Source organism: Salvelinus namaycush, chromosome 5, assembly GCF_016432855.1.
Source record: "Salvelinus namaycush isolate Seneca chromosome 5, SaNama_1.0, whole genome shotgun sequence".
NCBI lineage: Eukaryota > Metazoa > Chordata > Actinopteri > Salmoniformes > Salmonidae > Salvelinus > Salvelinus namaycush.
In genome coordinates this window covers 34,911,140-34,925,642 of record NC_052311.1, presented here as the reverse complement: position 1 = coordinate 34,925,642, position 14,503 = coordinate 34,911,140, and the positions used below count along the sequence as shown (strand labels likewise).

Here is a 14,503-nt window from a genome sequence, read left to right as displayed (position 1 = left end):
TATACAAGTGTTACACAACCACCAAAGTAAGACTCCATGGTCACGTCATCTCCATAGAAACAAATGACATGTCAATATGAATCAATTAGCATGTTCTGTGGTGGAAGAGCTACAGGAGTGTCAGAGGTAGATGGACTTAGATCACTAGCTCCATGTGGAATTCAAAAAGGTCAGGAAGATACTACCTTTGAATTTCTATTGTTTTGGCATTTTCTGATGTAAATGGGTAAAATACATAGATGAATGACAATTTGGCTAACATGCAACCGCCAGATCAAACTAATATACATGTAAAAGTATGAGGTTTTGGTGAGGAAATATAAGCAACTTGAATTGACATGCCAACCAATCAACTTTTATTCAAAAAACATTTATTCAACCTTAACCAAGACTCAATGTTGTTGTTGTATACAAAAGTCAATAGAAAATATTCACATTGTGTCCTTGCATTGAGAAGACTTTCATTTAGTTGTGATAAGATATAAGAACTATATTACCAATATTTGTAACCACAATTGCAGGACTCGTCATACAATGAACCAGGATTTGAGTTTTACCAATATTTGTAACCACAACCTTAAGACTTGTCATACAACGAACCAAGACTGGAATTTTTTTATTTACTGTTTGTGTCCTCGAAAGAGAAGACCACATATTCAGCTCAATAGTTTGGACTTTTCAGCCAAGTCTTCCTCACTGGAATGCTATCTTAGTCTAAATTATTCTTCTTGGTACTGGCATCATGGAAGAAATCCAACTTAAGGCACTAAATGTTGAAAAAGATTAGAAATCACAGTGTTTGATGCTACAGTTTATGATTCCACCGGACAATAGCTTGAAAGACAAGACGATGAGGTTCAAATGACTTGAAGCAGTCTTCCAACTCCTTCAAGAGTTTTTAAAATGGTTAGGAAAATAATTTCAGAGTGTCTTCGGCTTAGGACATGACAACCAAACGTAAAACTTCTCAAATCAAACTGAGAATATTGGAAAGTGGTAAAAGCAGCAGGGCTGATAAATCCGGCACTCTCTACACTCTAAAAGTTTATATTTCCCTTGTCTACAATTATTTGCATTTTCACATTCACGTCGTTGTCTTTTTTTTGTATAATAGCCAGGAATCACGCAGCACAAGTGATGACCGTTATTGCAATCACTTTAAGTTTGTTTGTCACTTGTGTCATCCCTACTTTATGAGCATAACTGGTGCAAATAATAGCAGAGCCAAGAAAACCCCTATATAAATGCAATAACTTAAATTTGCCCCTTACAATAAAAAATATAATGTTTGTTAATTAACACATTTCCCCAAGATTTCACATCATAACCATCCTGGTTCAATATCGTCTGTATAAAAAGGTGATCATCGTAACATAAAAAGAACTGTAGAAAACTCTGAAAAAAGTCTGGCGGATAAAGAAATATGTAAATTCCAACAAAACTAAAAATGTCTTCCTTTGTTGAAGGCAAAGCTCACAACCCATCTTTGCTCACCATGCATGGAAAACAGTGACTATCAGTTATGCTGTTGCTGCAACTACAGTGCTAAGTAGATCATATAAATACCAGTAAACATTCCATCGTAAGTAGGAGATGGCTCATTTTAACTGCAGGTGTATTGCACTCATCTACACCAAAACAGGAAGAAAAATTGCATTATCCTCTGAATGATACAGTTAAAGCGTCATCAGAACAAGATACTGTGCTGTATTGCAATTTTCCCCTCTAATTTTCTACACATTCTAAGGGGTTTTGGGTTTTACAATATGTAATTTGTGGTTAATAAACCCTTTGGAAATAATAAGTCATCATTGTAATAGTAATTTTCTCCCAGTGGTGTAAACATGTTCCATGCACACGCGATGTTCATAAATAATAACAAAAACAAAGTCAAAATACTATGGTCTTTACAGCACACTTTAAAATATTCAGTCCATAAATAGCCTCTTCTAATCCTTGGATCACATTTCGGTAATCTAATCAAAGTCCACTTGCCAATAGTAACCCATTCACACAAAGGCTTTTGTTAAAATGCGGTCTTTCAGATAAAAACAAAACACAGACAAAACAGACACCCACATGGAGGAGATAGATGGTTGTGTGAGGGTTGGAGTCATCGAGAGGAGCGGTTGCGGGACATGAAGAGGAGTACTCTGCGGATACCACTGAGTCGGTCCTTCAGGGACGTCAGGGCCAGGAAGGGCAGCTGGGCTCGACCCTCCAGGGGAAGGACTGCCAGCAGCCACCAGCACCAGGACGGCCCATTGGGACTGGCCTACAGAGGGAGAGAGCAGGAGAATAACCATAAGAATCCAGCCACAACCTGTTCAACATAAACTGTGTCAAATCAAAATAGAGTTAACGTATAAGTATTCAGCCCCATCTTCCACATTTTGTTACGTTACAGTCTTATTCTAAAATGGTTTAAATTGTTGTTTTTTTAATCATTCATCTACACACAATACCCCACAATGACAAAGCAAAAACAGGTTCAGACATTTTGCAAATTCATATATTTAAAAAAAATGACATCACATTTACATAAGTATTCAGACCCTTTACACAGTACTTTGTTGAAGCACCTTTGGCAGTGATTACAGCCTCGAGTCTTCTTGGGTATAGAAGCTTGGCACACCTGTAATTGGGGATTGTCTCCCATTCATCTCTGCAGATCCTCTCAAGCTTTGTCAGGTTAGATGGTGAGCGTCTCTGTACAGCTATTTTCAGGTCTCTGGTTAAAGTCCGGGCTCTGGCTGGGCCACTTAAGGACATTCAGAGACATGTCCCGAAGCCACTCCTGCATTGTCTTGGCTGTGTGCTTAGGGTTGTTGTCCTGTTGAAAGGTGAACCTTTGCCCCAGTCTGAGGTCCTGAGTGCTCTAGAGCAGGTTTTAATCAAGGATCTCTCTGTACTTTGCTCCATTCATCTTTCCCTCGATCCTGACTAGTGTCCCAGTCCCTGCCGCTGAAAAACATCCCCACAGCATGATGCTGCCATCACCATGCTTCACCGTAGGGATGGTGCCATGTTTCCTCCAGACATGACGCTTGGCATTTAGAGTGTAATCTTGGTTTCATCAGACCAGAGAATCTTGTTTCTCATGGTCTGAGAGTCCTTTAGGTGCCTTTTGGCAAACTCCAAGCGGGCTGTCATGTGCCTTCTACTGAGGAGTGGCCTGATTGGTGGAGTCATGCAGAGATGGTTGTCCTTCTGTAAGGTTCTCCCATCTCCATGGAGGAACTCTGGAGCTCTACCAGAGTGACCATCGGATTCTTGGTCACCTCCCTGACCAAGGCCTATCTCCCCCAATTGCTCAGTTTGGCCGGGCGGCCAGCTCTAGAAAGAGTCTTGGTGGTTACAAACGTATTTTATTTAAGAATGAGGCCACTGTGTTTTTGGGGACCTTCAATGTTGCAGAAATTTGTTGGTACCTTTCCCCAGATCTGTGCTTTCGACACAATCTTGTCTCGGAGCTCTATAGACAATTCCTTTGACCTCATGGCTTGATTTTTACTGTGACATGCACTGTCAACTGTGGGACCTTATATAGACAGGTGTGTGCCTTCCCAAATCATGTCCAATCAATTGGATTTACCACAGGTTGACTCCAATCAAGTTGTAGAAACATCTCAAGCATGATCAATTGAAACAGGACGCAGCTGAGCTCCATTTTTAGTCTCATAGCAAAGGGTCTGAATACTTATGTAAATAAGGTATTTCTGTTATTATTTTCTATAAATTTGTAAACATTTCTAAAAACCTGTTTTTGTTTTGTCATTATGGGGTATTGTGTGCAGATTGATGATGTATTTAATACATATTTGAATAAGGCTGTAAAATGTGGAAAAAGTCAAGGTGTCTGAATACTTTCAGAATACACTGTGTCCAAGATTCATGTATTTACCTGTGGCTCAGAGTCTTTCTCTGGCATGCGCCCAAAGTGCTCTACGATCCTCTCCTTTTGTTCTGCTTTCAGGGAGTTGACCCAGATTAAGGCCTGGTCGTATACTGCATCATGGAGACTCTGCAGCTCCTTCTCTGCCACAACCTCCACCTTTACAGAACAAGAAATGCCTTTATTAGCACAACGAGATACACTAATACAAGTAAAAAATAGTTCAGACAACATTCATGCAAATGCTTTAGTTTATGATTAACAATTACCTTAACGTCTTCCAAGTATTCAATGTCTGCAGTGTTGTATCCATCTCTCTGGTGGTGCTCAATGACCTTGAACCTTCTTATCCCAATGGTGTCCACAACGGAGCGGCCATCTGCAAAGAATTCCACGTTTCGGATCTCCAGGAGGCTACCGTAATCGGCAAATCTATGGGGAAGGAAAATAAGTAGATATGGATCCAAAATGTGTCTAAGGCATTCACAGGTGACACAAACAATAAAATAGGCTATATAAACTATCTGCTTAAACAACTAGGTCTTGGGGCCCCTCTGGGTGAACGTTTTGTTTTTTGCCCTAGCACTACACGACTGAGTAAAATAATCAACTAATCATCTAGCTTTGATTATTTGTATCAGCTGTGTAGTGCTAGAGCAAAAACCAAAATGAGCACCCGTTTGGTAGAGGTCTTCACAGGTCCACCAGAACATTACCCGGGCCTGACCCGGGACACGTCCAGAATTCTGTAGTTGACCCTCGGATCCAGGTCAGGTTTGATTGTCACGGTTCTCTGATATATTATAACTAAATTTGCTGTTAAGGACCCGTAAATACCAGAACGCGACTGCTGCAGTAGAGATTGAAAATTGTCTCATTTATTCTGCTGCGGATTTTCACGAGAGGCACATGTAGCATGTTGTTTTTGGCGGTCAATCACAAGTCATCAAAGCGGCATTGGCCTCTGGCTCTGTGTGTGTCGTGGTAAGCAAGTTAGCAGATCAATGGAAGATGGAATTAAAATTACGGAATTAAAGGTTAAATGAGAAGGATATGTTTCAACGACCAAGAGCCAACAGGGATGCTGCTACTTAATACTTTGAATGGAGTTGTTGTTATTATCGTTTAGGACGGGGGAAAGCGCAGTCTATGAAGCTATGATTAGGCAACCCTGCTAGCTAGATAGCTAGCTTAACTAGCTTCTCTTCTCGGTTTGATGCAGTCAAAACAGGTACTATGTAATCAGATTGGATGATAAATAACCTAGCTTTGGCAGCTTGATGTTAGTAACTAGTGCGAGTTGGCTTGGTTGCCGCTGTCTCCCTCTTCCTCCTCCTCGCACCACTCAGCATGGCCCCGCCCCCCGCCTGATACTAGCTCCGTTCTTCTATTCCTCGGTATGTGCATTAACAGCTTCAGTTAATAACGTAGCTAAAAATATACATTTTCTGCTGCTTCCCTGACTCGGATCGGGACTGGCTCTGGACCTGACTGGGTCTATACGGGGCCGGGTCTGGTTGTCCTCGGATCCATTCGGACTGGGTATCCATATTTAAAACATAAATGTATTCGGGTAGGGTCCAGGGAAGAAAGCCCTGGCTCAATTTCAGAACAGGCCCAACTTTTTGGACCCGAGGAGACCTCTCCCCAGGACCGAGTTTGGGATACGCTGCAATACAACATGCAATACCTGCTCAGCTCTGATTATAGCCTAAGGCCCTCAATGGCGCCAAACAAGAGTTGACACAACAGCTATTCAAATTTACTGCCAGATGGCACCGATATCCCCTGCCTGACTAAGGAACACTAAACACAATGTTTCTCTGCTTTGTCCAGGCTTTACTCACCCTTTGATGTTATCGCTGAGGCACATTCCAAACTGCTTGGTACCCATCTCCATACACCTGCGGATCATCAGCCGGTAGCAGGGCTCGAAGATGTGAAGAGGACATGGAACGGTGGGGAAGGCCATGGTGCAAACAAATATAGGCACGTTCTTGTTTAGACTGCAAAAGAAGGGTTGAGGATATAATATATCCAAAGTTATAGATTAAGTAACATTTTATAAAGTGTCTGATGCCATTGTTACACAGTTCAGAAGCAATCGGATAATGTCTGTATGCTGCTTTTAATCATACTTGGATAAATCTGCAATCTCCTCTGCGTTGACTTTCTGCCTGTCCATGAGCTCGATTGGCAGATACTTGCAGATGAGGTTCTCCATCAAGACAGTCTTGTTGTATTTACTTTCCGCCAGATACTCTTCCAGCTCCATCTTGCAGAGGGGACACTTGGGGTTGTGGTCCAGGCATCGCTCGAGGCATTTCAGACAAAAGGTGTGACCGCAAGGAGTGGTGACTGGTTCATAGAAGAGCCTAGGGTATACCATGGAGATAAAGGACACAATATTGAGCAATAGAGTGGTACAATGTCTCTCGCTACTCTATTATTGTTTACTTTCAGGTTTTCTTGTTTACATATAGCTCATTGCATTTTCATTACATTGTTTGATCATTAAATGTAGGCTATAACTGTGAAAAGAAGACTAAATGTTTACCTATTAATCTTTATTGCGTCATACTGAATCTTTATTGTTTCATACTATCAGAAAGGAAGGTGAATATCTTGTGTTAACTTGCAAAATAACTATGACTTGTATGAGGCTGTGAGTTTCAGTAATCATAGATAATCTAATTCAAAAGCAGAACACTATATTACTATCATTGGCAAAGTGGCAAATACTACAATTCAGATACACGTTTTGTCACGGATGGATGGCTGCATGGAGATGTTCTCACCTCATACAAAGAGAACACTCCAGGTCAGCCGGGTCTATGAGGTCAGAAAGCACTGCACTCCAGGAAGTCGCCTCTTCATTCTGGGTCACTTCTGTAAAGGAGGCGAAACATTTGAGTTAGATAGTGAATCTCAACAACTGCTTCACTTATAGTAAATATCATGCCAATATAGCTCCATTGATTTAAGAGGCGAGGAAAAAAGTCTTAAAACTTACCAGATTTGGAGCGCTTGCAGGTGTCGCTACTATCCACTTGGCTGTCCTCGGATGAGCTACGTTTGCGTTTGAGAAAGACGCTCCTGTCAATGACGGTGGGATGGCAGACATTCAGGTCCACCTGATCTTCTCCTTTCTTTTCGCCGCATGCCATCGTCTCAAATAAGCCGTCTGTCTTAGGTTCACTCAGCGTAGGTGACGATGTCAACTTCTCATGAGAGGCAATATTCTTGTAATCCTGTGAGAAAGGGTGATGATAGTACATTTGAATTAGTTCATGAGCTCAACTCAATGCATTAGATGATAATACTTTATTCTATTTAAAAACCTAAAAGATGGACGATTTCTCGTACCTTGTAAGACTTGGAGGAAGTGGTGGTGTTGCAGCTTGAGGTTGAGGTGTTCAGGATGCCACCTTTGATTTTATTTCTGGAAGACAGTAGACTGGTGCAGTCCAGGATTCTGTTGTGTACTTGATCAGTGACAGGGGCCAGAAGATCGCTCAGAATCTTTTGCGCCTTTCTTTTTGCCAGTTTACTTCCAGGATCTAATGTAATGACGACCAGGTACTCTCTTAACGCTTCTTCACATTTCCCAAGACAGACTAAAGCTTGTGCTTTTCTAATATGTCCCTGGAAGAAAAATAAACACATGTTTATTAATCAGTAGAACAATACCATTATGTTGCATTGTGAAGCTCTGATGGTCGATCTAAATTAAACATGGGGGAAAAAATCCAACTCTCACCTTTGACCAAAGAGGCATGAGTTTGCATGCCATCTCTGCATCATGAAGTGCATCCTCGTAATTCCTCAGACTGGAATTGATCTGTGATCGGTTGCTGTACAGCACATGGTCCCTTGGAGCTGGAAAATACAAAAAAAACATATATTTACTTGGATAGACAGAGATTTACTTTGTTCCAGAAGTATAAATGTACATGATATCTTGATACAAAATAATTTTGAACTATACATCGAAAACATCAAGGTCAAATTCAATAGAAATTGAAATAGAGGCTGAAACTGATCATCTATTCATTAAACCATCATTCTGTCAAACAAGACCAGTTTTCTTTAGTTCACAGTGAAAATGTGCAGATTTTGGATTATTGTTGTTGTTCAACATGTACATCTCTTATGATAAACTGTAGATTACACTATCTACCTAGAGAGTTTTCATCTGTATTTTTCGTAGCTGTCTACATACCACCACAGACTGATGCTGGCACTAAGACCGCACTGAATGAACTGTATTCTGCCATAAGCAAACAGGAAAACGCTCACCCAGAGGCGGCGCTCCTAGTAGCCGGGGACTTTAATACAGGGCAACTTAAATCCGTTTTACCAAATTTCTATCAGCATGTTAAATGTGCAACCAGAGGGAAAAAAACACTAGACCACCTTTTACTCCACACACAGAGACGCATACAAAGCTCTCCCTCGCCCTCCATTTGGCCAATCTGACCATAATTATATCCTCCTGATTCCTGCTTACAAGCAAATATTAAAGCAGGAAGCACCAGTGACTCAATCAATAAAAAAGTGGTCAGATGAAGCAGATGCTAAGCTACAGGACGGTTTTGCTATCACAGACTGGAATATGTTCCAAGATTCCTCCGATGGCATTGAGGAGTACACCACATCAGTCATTGGCTTCATCAATAAGTGCATCGATGACGTCGCCCCCAAAATGACCGTAAGTACATACCCCATACGTACATACCCAACCAGAAGCCATGGATTACAGGTAACATCCGCACTGAGCTAAAGGCTAGAGCTGACGCTTTCACGGAGCGGGACTCTAACCTGGAAGCTTATAAGAAATCCCGCTCTGTCCTCCGACGAACCATCAAACAGGCAATTTGTCAATACAGGACTAAGGTCGAATCATACTACACAGGCTCTGGTGCTCGTCGGATGTGGCAGGGCTTGCAAACCACTACAGACTACAAAGGGAAGCACAGCCGAGAGCTGCCCAGTGACATGAGCCTACCAGACGAGCTAAACTACTTCTATGCTCGCTCCGAGGCAAATAACACTGAAACATGCATGAGCACCAGCTGTTCTGGAAGACTGTGTGATCACACTCTCCGCAGCCGATGTGAGTAAGCCCTTAAAACAGGTTACGGACGTGTACTGATTAACAGGACGTGTACTGCGAGCATGCGCTGACCAACTGGCAAGTGTCTTTACTGACATTTTCAACCTCTCCCTGTCTGAGTCTATAATACCAACATGTTTTAAGCAGACCACCATAGTCCCTGTGCCCAAGAACACTAAGGTAACCTGCCTACATGAATACCGACCCGTAGCACTCACGTCTGCAGCCATGAAGTGCTTTGAAAGGCTGCTCATGGCTCACATCAACAACATTATCCCAGAAACCCTAGACCAACTCCAATTTGCATACCGCCCTAACAGATCCACAGATGATGCAATCTCTATTGCACTCCACACTGCTCTTTCCCACCTGAGCAAAATGAACATCTACATCTGTGAGAATGCTATTCATTGACTACAGCTCAGCATTCAACACCATAGTGCCCTCAAAACGCATCAATAAGCTAAGGACCCTGGGCCTAAACACCTCCCTCTGCAACTGGAACCTGGACTTCCTGACAGGCCACCCCCAGGTTGGTAAGGGTAGGTAACAACACATTCGCCATGCTGATCATCAACACAGGGGCCCCTCAGGGTTGCGTGCTCAGTCCCTGTTCACTCATGACTGCACGGCCAGGCACGACTCTAACACCATCATTAAGTTTGCCGATGACACAACAGTGGTAGGCCTGATCACTGACAACGACGAGACAGCCTATAGGGAGGAGGTCAGAGACCTGGCCGTGTGGTTCCAGGACAACAACCTCTCCCTCAATGTGATCAAGACAAAAGAGATGATTGTGGACTACAGGAAAAAGAGGACCGAGCACGCCCCCATTCTCATCGACGGGGCTGTAGTGGAGCAGGTTGAGAGCTTCAAGTTCCTTGGTGTCCACATCACCAACAAACTAACATGGTCCAAGCACACCAATACAGTCGTGAAGAGGGCACGACAAAACCTTTTCCCCCTCAGGAAACTGAAAAGATTTGGCATGGGTCCTCAGATCCTCAAAAGGTTATACAGTTGTAACATCGAGAGCATCTTGGCCTCCGACCGCAAGGAACTACAGAGGGTAGTACGTACGGCCCAGTACATCACTGGGGTCAAGATTCATGCCATCCAGAACCTCTACACCCAGGACTTCTACACCAGGTGGTGTTAGAGGAAGGCCCTAAAAATTGTCAGACTCCAGCCACCCTAGTCATAGACTGTTCTCTCTGCTACCGCATGGCAAGCGGTACCGGAGCGCCAAGTCTAGGTCCATGACACTTCTAAACAGCTTCTATCCCCAAGTCATAAGACTCCTGAACATCTAATCAAATGGCTACCCAGACTATTTGCATTGCCCCCCTTACACTGCTACACTCTCTGTTGTTATCATCTATGCATAGTCACTTTATTAACTCTACCTACATGTACATATTACCTTAACTAACCGGTGCCCCCGCACATTTACTCCGTACAGGTACCCCCCTGTGTATAGTCTCACTATTGTTATTTTACTGCTGCCCTTTAATTACTTGTTACTTTTATTTCTTATTCTTACTCATATTTTTTTTTAACTGCATTGTTGGTTAAGGGCTCGATAGTAAGAATTTTACTGTAAGGTCTACACCTGTTGTATTCAATAATAATATCAATGTGGCACACGAGAGTGGAACCAATATTACTGTGTCTGCTGTTGAATTTTTAGTACCCTTGACCTACATTTGTTTTATAGTTTTTTACCTTAAGCAATGTTTGGTCCCCTAGCCTACATAACATCTTATTCAACCTTCACACGCCCATCTGTATGTAGGGTGATCAGTGCCAGTTTGAAAATGCAACGCTTAAATGCTCAATTGAAATGTAGAAATGATAAATGCATTTATATGCTCATATCAATGCACATGATTCATGCCACAAGGAAACTGCAATGTTAAAATAAAAAAATAAAATGTTTAATTGAAAATTGGAAACGGTAAACAGAAATTCTAAATGAAAATGGTCAACAGAAAATGTTCAATGGCTAACAGAAAATGGTAAATGCAATGTTCAAAGTGAAATGGAAAGTGGCTTTTATCATTTTCCAACTGCCCTATTTAGCATTCTCTTTAAATGTTTTAAGTGTATGCAAATTACTTTCTGGAGGCGTGAACCAGGAGAGAAACACAACACCACCATACAGTGATACATCCTAACCATGTCACACTCTCTGTGCATTGATTTTAGACTAGTGCAACCAACAGGGTTCAAACCTGGTGTCCTGTACACCAGAAGAACATATGAGCCTGCTAAGCCAAAGCTTTAGCTTGGGGAGCCAAAGCAATCTTTCTGGTCTCAGGCAAAATTATTCAACACTGTGCAAAGTTACTCATCACATGTGCGTGATCACCGAACCACTTTTTTCCTAGTTGTTCGCATGATGAGTAACCTTACCTGAAACCTTACGAGTTGGCTATAATCGTTGGTTTATCATACTAATGTGCTCTTCTGATGTGCAGAAGACACTTGTTCAAACCCTGTCAATCATATATGTGCTGTGGCTCAGATGGGTCTCTGTGAGGAGGAGAAGGAGGTCAAACAAATGGTGATCGGTAACTGAGGAGGTTCAGTTACCACACATGCATGATGAGTAGGCTTAACCTTACCTGAGACATGAAGAGTTGCATTGGCTCCCAGAGTCAATGCCTAGGCTTCAGCTTAGTGGACCTATGCTTTTTTGGTGCGCAGAAGACCTGGGTTCGCACCCTGTGTGTTGGTTACGCTAGTCTCAAATCAATGTACAGCATGGCATGGCTAGGGTAAACTACTACTTGGGGGTGTGGTGTTGCTCTCCTGGTTCATGCCTCCAAGAAGAAATTTGCATACACTTTGACATTGTTAATTGAAAAGAGAATTCTGAATTGGGTAGTTGACAAATGAAAATATCTATTTCAATTTCACTATGTAGATTGCATTTACAAATTTCTGTTTACCATTTGGCTTTTTCCATTTACCATGTTTATTTAGATTCTGTTTACCATTTTCTATTTTCCTTTAAAACTGCAATTTAATTGTGGCATGAATCATGCGCACTGATATGAAAATAAAAATGGATTTATTATTTCACATTCCTATTTAGCAATTTCGAACTGGCCCTAATCACCTTCCATACATCTGCCCATGTATGTCATAAGCATGAATCTCTCTGAATTAAGGGGATAATTATAGCCTAGTAATAAACATGATACATTTTTATAATAATTTCCCCACTGAATTGTTACAATGTAGAGCAGCTTACGCCACGCGGAAGTTACATCACACACCTGCTGATTCAACTGCCAATTAAGCCAGCCCATGTACGCACTGGAAACAGCAGCCTAAATTATGTTGCAACATTGCATAAGATATAGGCCATCCATTTCAAGTGTTTAATTGCATTTCGAATTAGTTTAAATGAAAAAGTTAAAATACCATACCTATTTGTATTGCTTCGTTGTATTTTTCCAAAGCAGCATCCATTATTTTCTCTGAATATAGTCCATTCCCCTCACGTCTCAGATTAACAGCAAGTAATTGAATTGGAAACCACTTTAACAACAAGTTACTAAGAACAACATTAACTCTATAATTGTCCACATCGTTGAGTTTGGTGTGCCTACTGTCATTACATTCTTTGCAGCAGACAGGCATTTTTTCTCTATCCAGGCACTTTTTGCAAAAGCAGTGTCCACAAGGCAAGGTAACAGGCTCGTATAGAAATCCATAACATATCTTGCAGGTAAATGCATCATATCCAACACAATCAGAGTGTGTCTCCTGTCTGTTGTTTTGACTGTCTGTCCCATCTTGTCTTTTAATACTGTTAGAGAGATATTCAATCAGATTATCCAGGTGGACTGGTCGTAGTCTCTCGATTTTAGCGGCTTTTCGGTAGATCTCGAAAGCATCGGTCAGTTTACCAGCAAATGCCAGGGCATCCGCCCGTTTCACCAATAGATGTTGCTGCGTACTAGGGTCGCAGAGGTGCAGCAGTTGGCATTCGTATATGTCCGCCGCGAGCCCGAAGTTTTTAGATTGAAACGCTTCTGCCGCAAGAAGCAGCATACAATCGGTACTATCCGTTCCCATAATGATTGCGGTTCTGTCGTTTAGTCGCTAAATTAATCTTCCCTTTTAGTAGTAACAGGTCGATTTCTATTTATCTTATTTTCTGAGGTCCTCTCCCCCTGCTCAACTCACTATTTTGAGACGATATCATTGAACACCATTAATGATACTATCGTTGTAAAAAATAAAAAATCTTACGTAAACTGTGTCATGTGACCACGGTCAGATGTTCCAATTGGACCCTGTTACCTAATAATTCAGTTGTAAAACAGAAAGCGTCTGGTCTGTGGATAGAAGTTGGTAAATGTCCTGAAATGGGAATAATGCTTAATAGATTTCTTTCGGCTGAAGGCATTCCATGACGGGACGCTCGGATAATAGAGCATAACTCTATGCATGCAATGGACACTTACATTCTCAGTAGGATGTAAAGTGACATATAGGCTACAGTAGCCATAATTACATATTCTTGAGGTTTTTTTTAACCAATTGTGACACATAATTAGGCAATGTGCTAGCTAAAGGCAGTAAATAAGAAGTAGAAGAATAAGAAATTTGTTTTCAATCAATCAAGGACTAATGTAGGGTTTCCCAAACTCGGTCCTCGGGACTGTGGGTGTAGATTTCTGCCATAGCACTACACAGCGGATTCAAATAATCAACTAATCATCCAGCTTTGATCATTTGAATCAACTGTGTAGCGTTAGGGCAAAAACCAAAACGTGCACCCCTTGAGTTCCTGAGGACCGAGTTTGGAAAACGCTGGACTAAATACAGCTAGGGGGTTACCCAAATTGCTCCACAAATAGGTCTTCTAAACTTGCATATGAACTCAATCCCACTTTCAGACAGCTAGGTTTCTATATCAGGGCCAAGGCAACTCAACTTTCTGAAAGTGGGCCATCGGGGTGACCCAGTCAGCTCGTCTAGACCTGGATGAGGAGGTTCTGCCCAAATCCTGTGGCTGAACCATAACTTTTTCCAATGTCATTTGCAATTCTTGGGCAACTTTATGTTATGGTCCTATAGGTAATCACATGGTTATAAGTACCATAATGAAACAAACACTAGATTTACTGTAAACAAAACATTAAATACTGTATTTTAGTCAAGTGCTAATAAAACTCATTTTAATACAATTGATCATATTTAATATCTACAGTATGAATAATTGTAGCAGTTCTTCAATAATCTTACTGACATGTGCAGTTAATCTTTAATCTTCAAAACGCTTCTCTTCTCTAGATCATTAATCTCTTTAAGAATAAGTACAACCTTGTACCGGAGTTTTTGACATTTGGAAACAGGCACCTAGAGATTCAAATAAACATATGCAATGTCTGATCATTTAGTGTAGTATTTTTAGGCTAACTTTCCTGTGATCTGATTGTGCAACTGGTGATTGACCTAAGAGAGCCCCG

At 41.5% G+C, this 14,503-nt stretch overlaps 1 protein-coding gene across 1 annotated transcript; it reads right to left on the bottom strand.

The window, feature by feature from the left end:
• Nucleotides 1-351: 351 nt before the first annotated feature.
• On the bottom strand, nt 352-13,209 carry LOC120048236 (LON peptidase N-terminal domain and RING finger protein 3-like). The gene is made up of 10 exons (XM_038994036.1): nt 12,452-13,209; nt 7,656-7,774; nt 7,262-7,540; nt 6,909-7,146; nt 6,694-6,784; nt 6,034-6,270; nt 5,743-5,901; nt 4,165-4,327; nt 3,905-4,054; nt 352-2,275 (listed from the first exon to the last, which is right to left on the bottom strand). Exons 1-10 carry the CDS (start codon nt 13,101-13,103, stop codon nt 2,114-2,116), a joined length of 2,250 nt encoding a protein of 749 aa, XP_038849964.1. The 5' UTR covers nt 13,104-13,209; the 3' UTR covers nt 352-2,113.
• Nucleotides 13,210-14,503: the final 1,294 nt, after the last annotated feature.

Excerpts from the sequence above, each read along its gene's own strand:
- LOC120048236 (XM_038994036.1), bottom strand. The coding sequence starts at position 13,103 with ATGGGAACGGATAGTACCGATTGTATGCTGCTTCTTGCGGCAGAAGCG. Across the intron at positions 4,328-5,742 it reads CTCAGCGATAACATCAAAGG|ATTTGCCGATTACGGTAGCC; the intron begins GTGAGTAAAGCC and ends CCTTCCCCATAG. Across the intron at positions 2,276-3,904 it reads AGAAAGACTCTGAGCCACAG|GCCAGTCCCAATGGGCCGTC; the intron begins GTAAATACATGA and ends CTCCCTCTGTAG.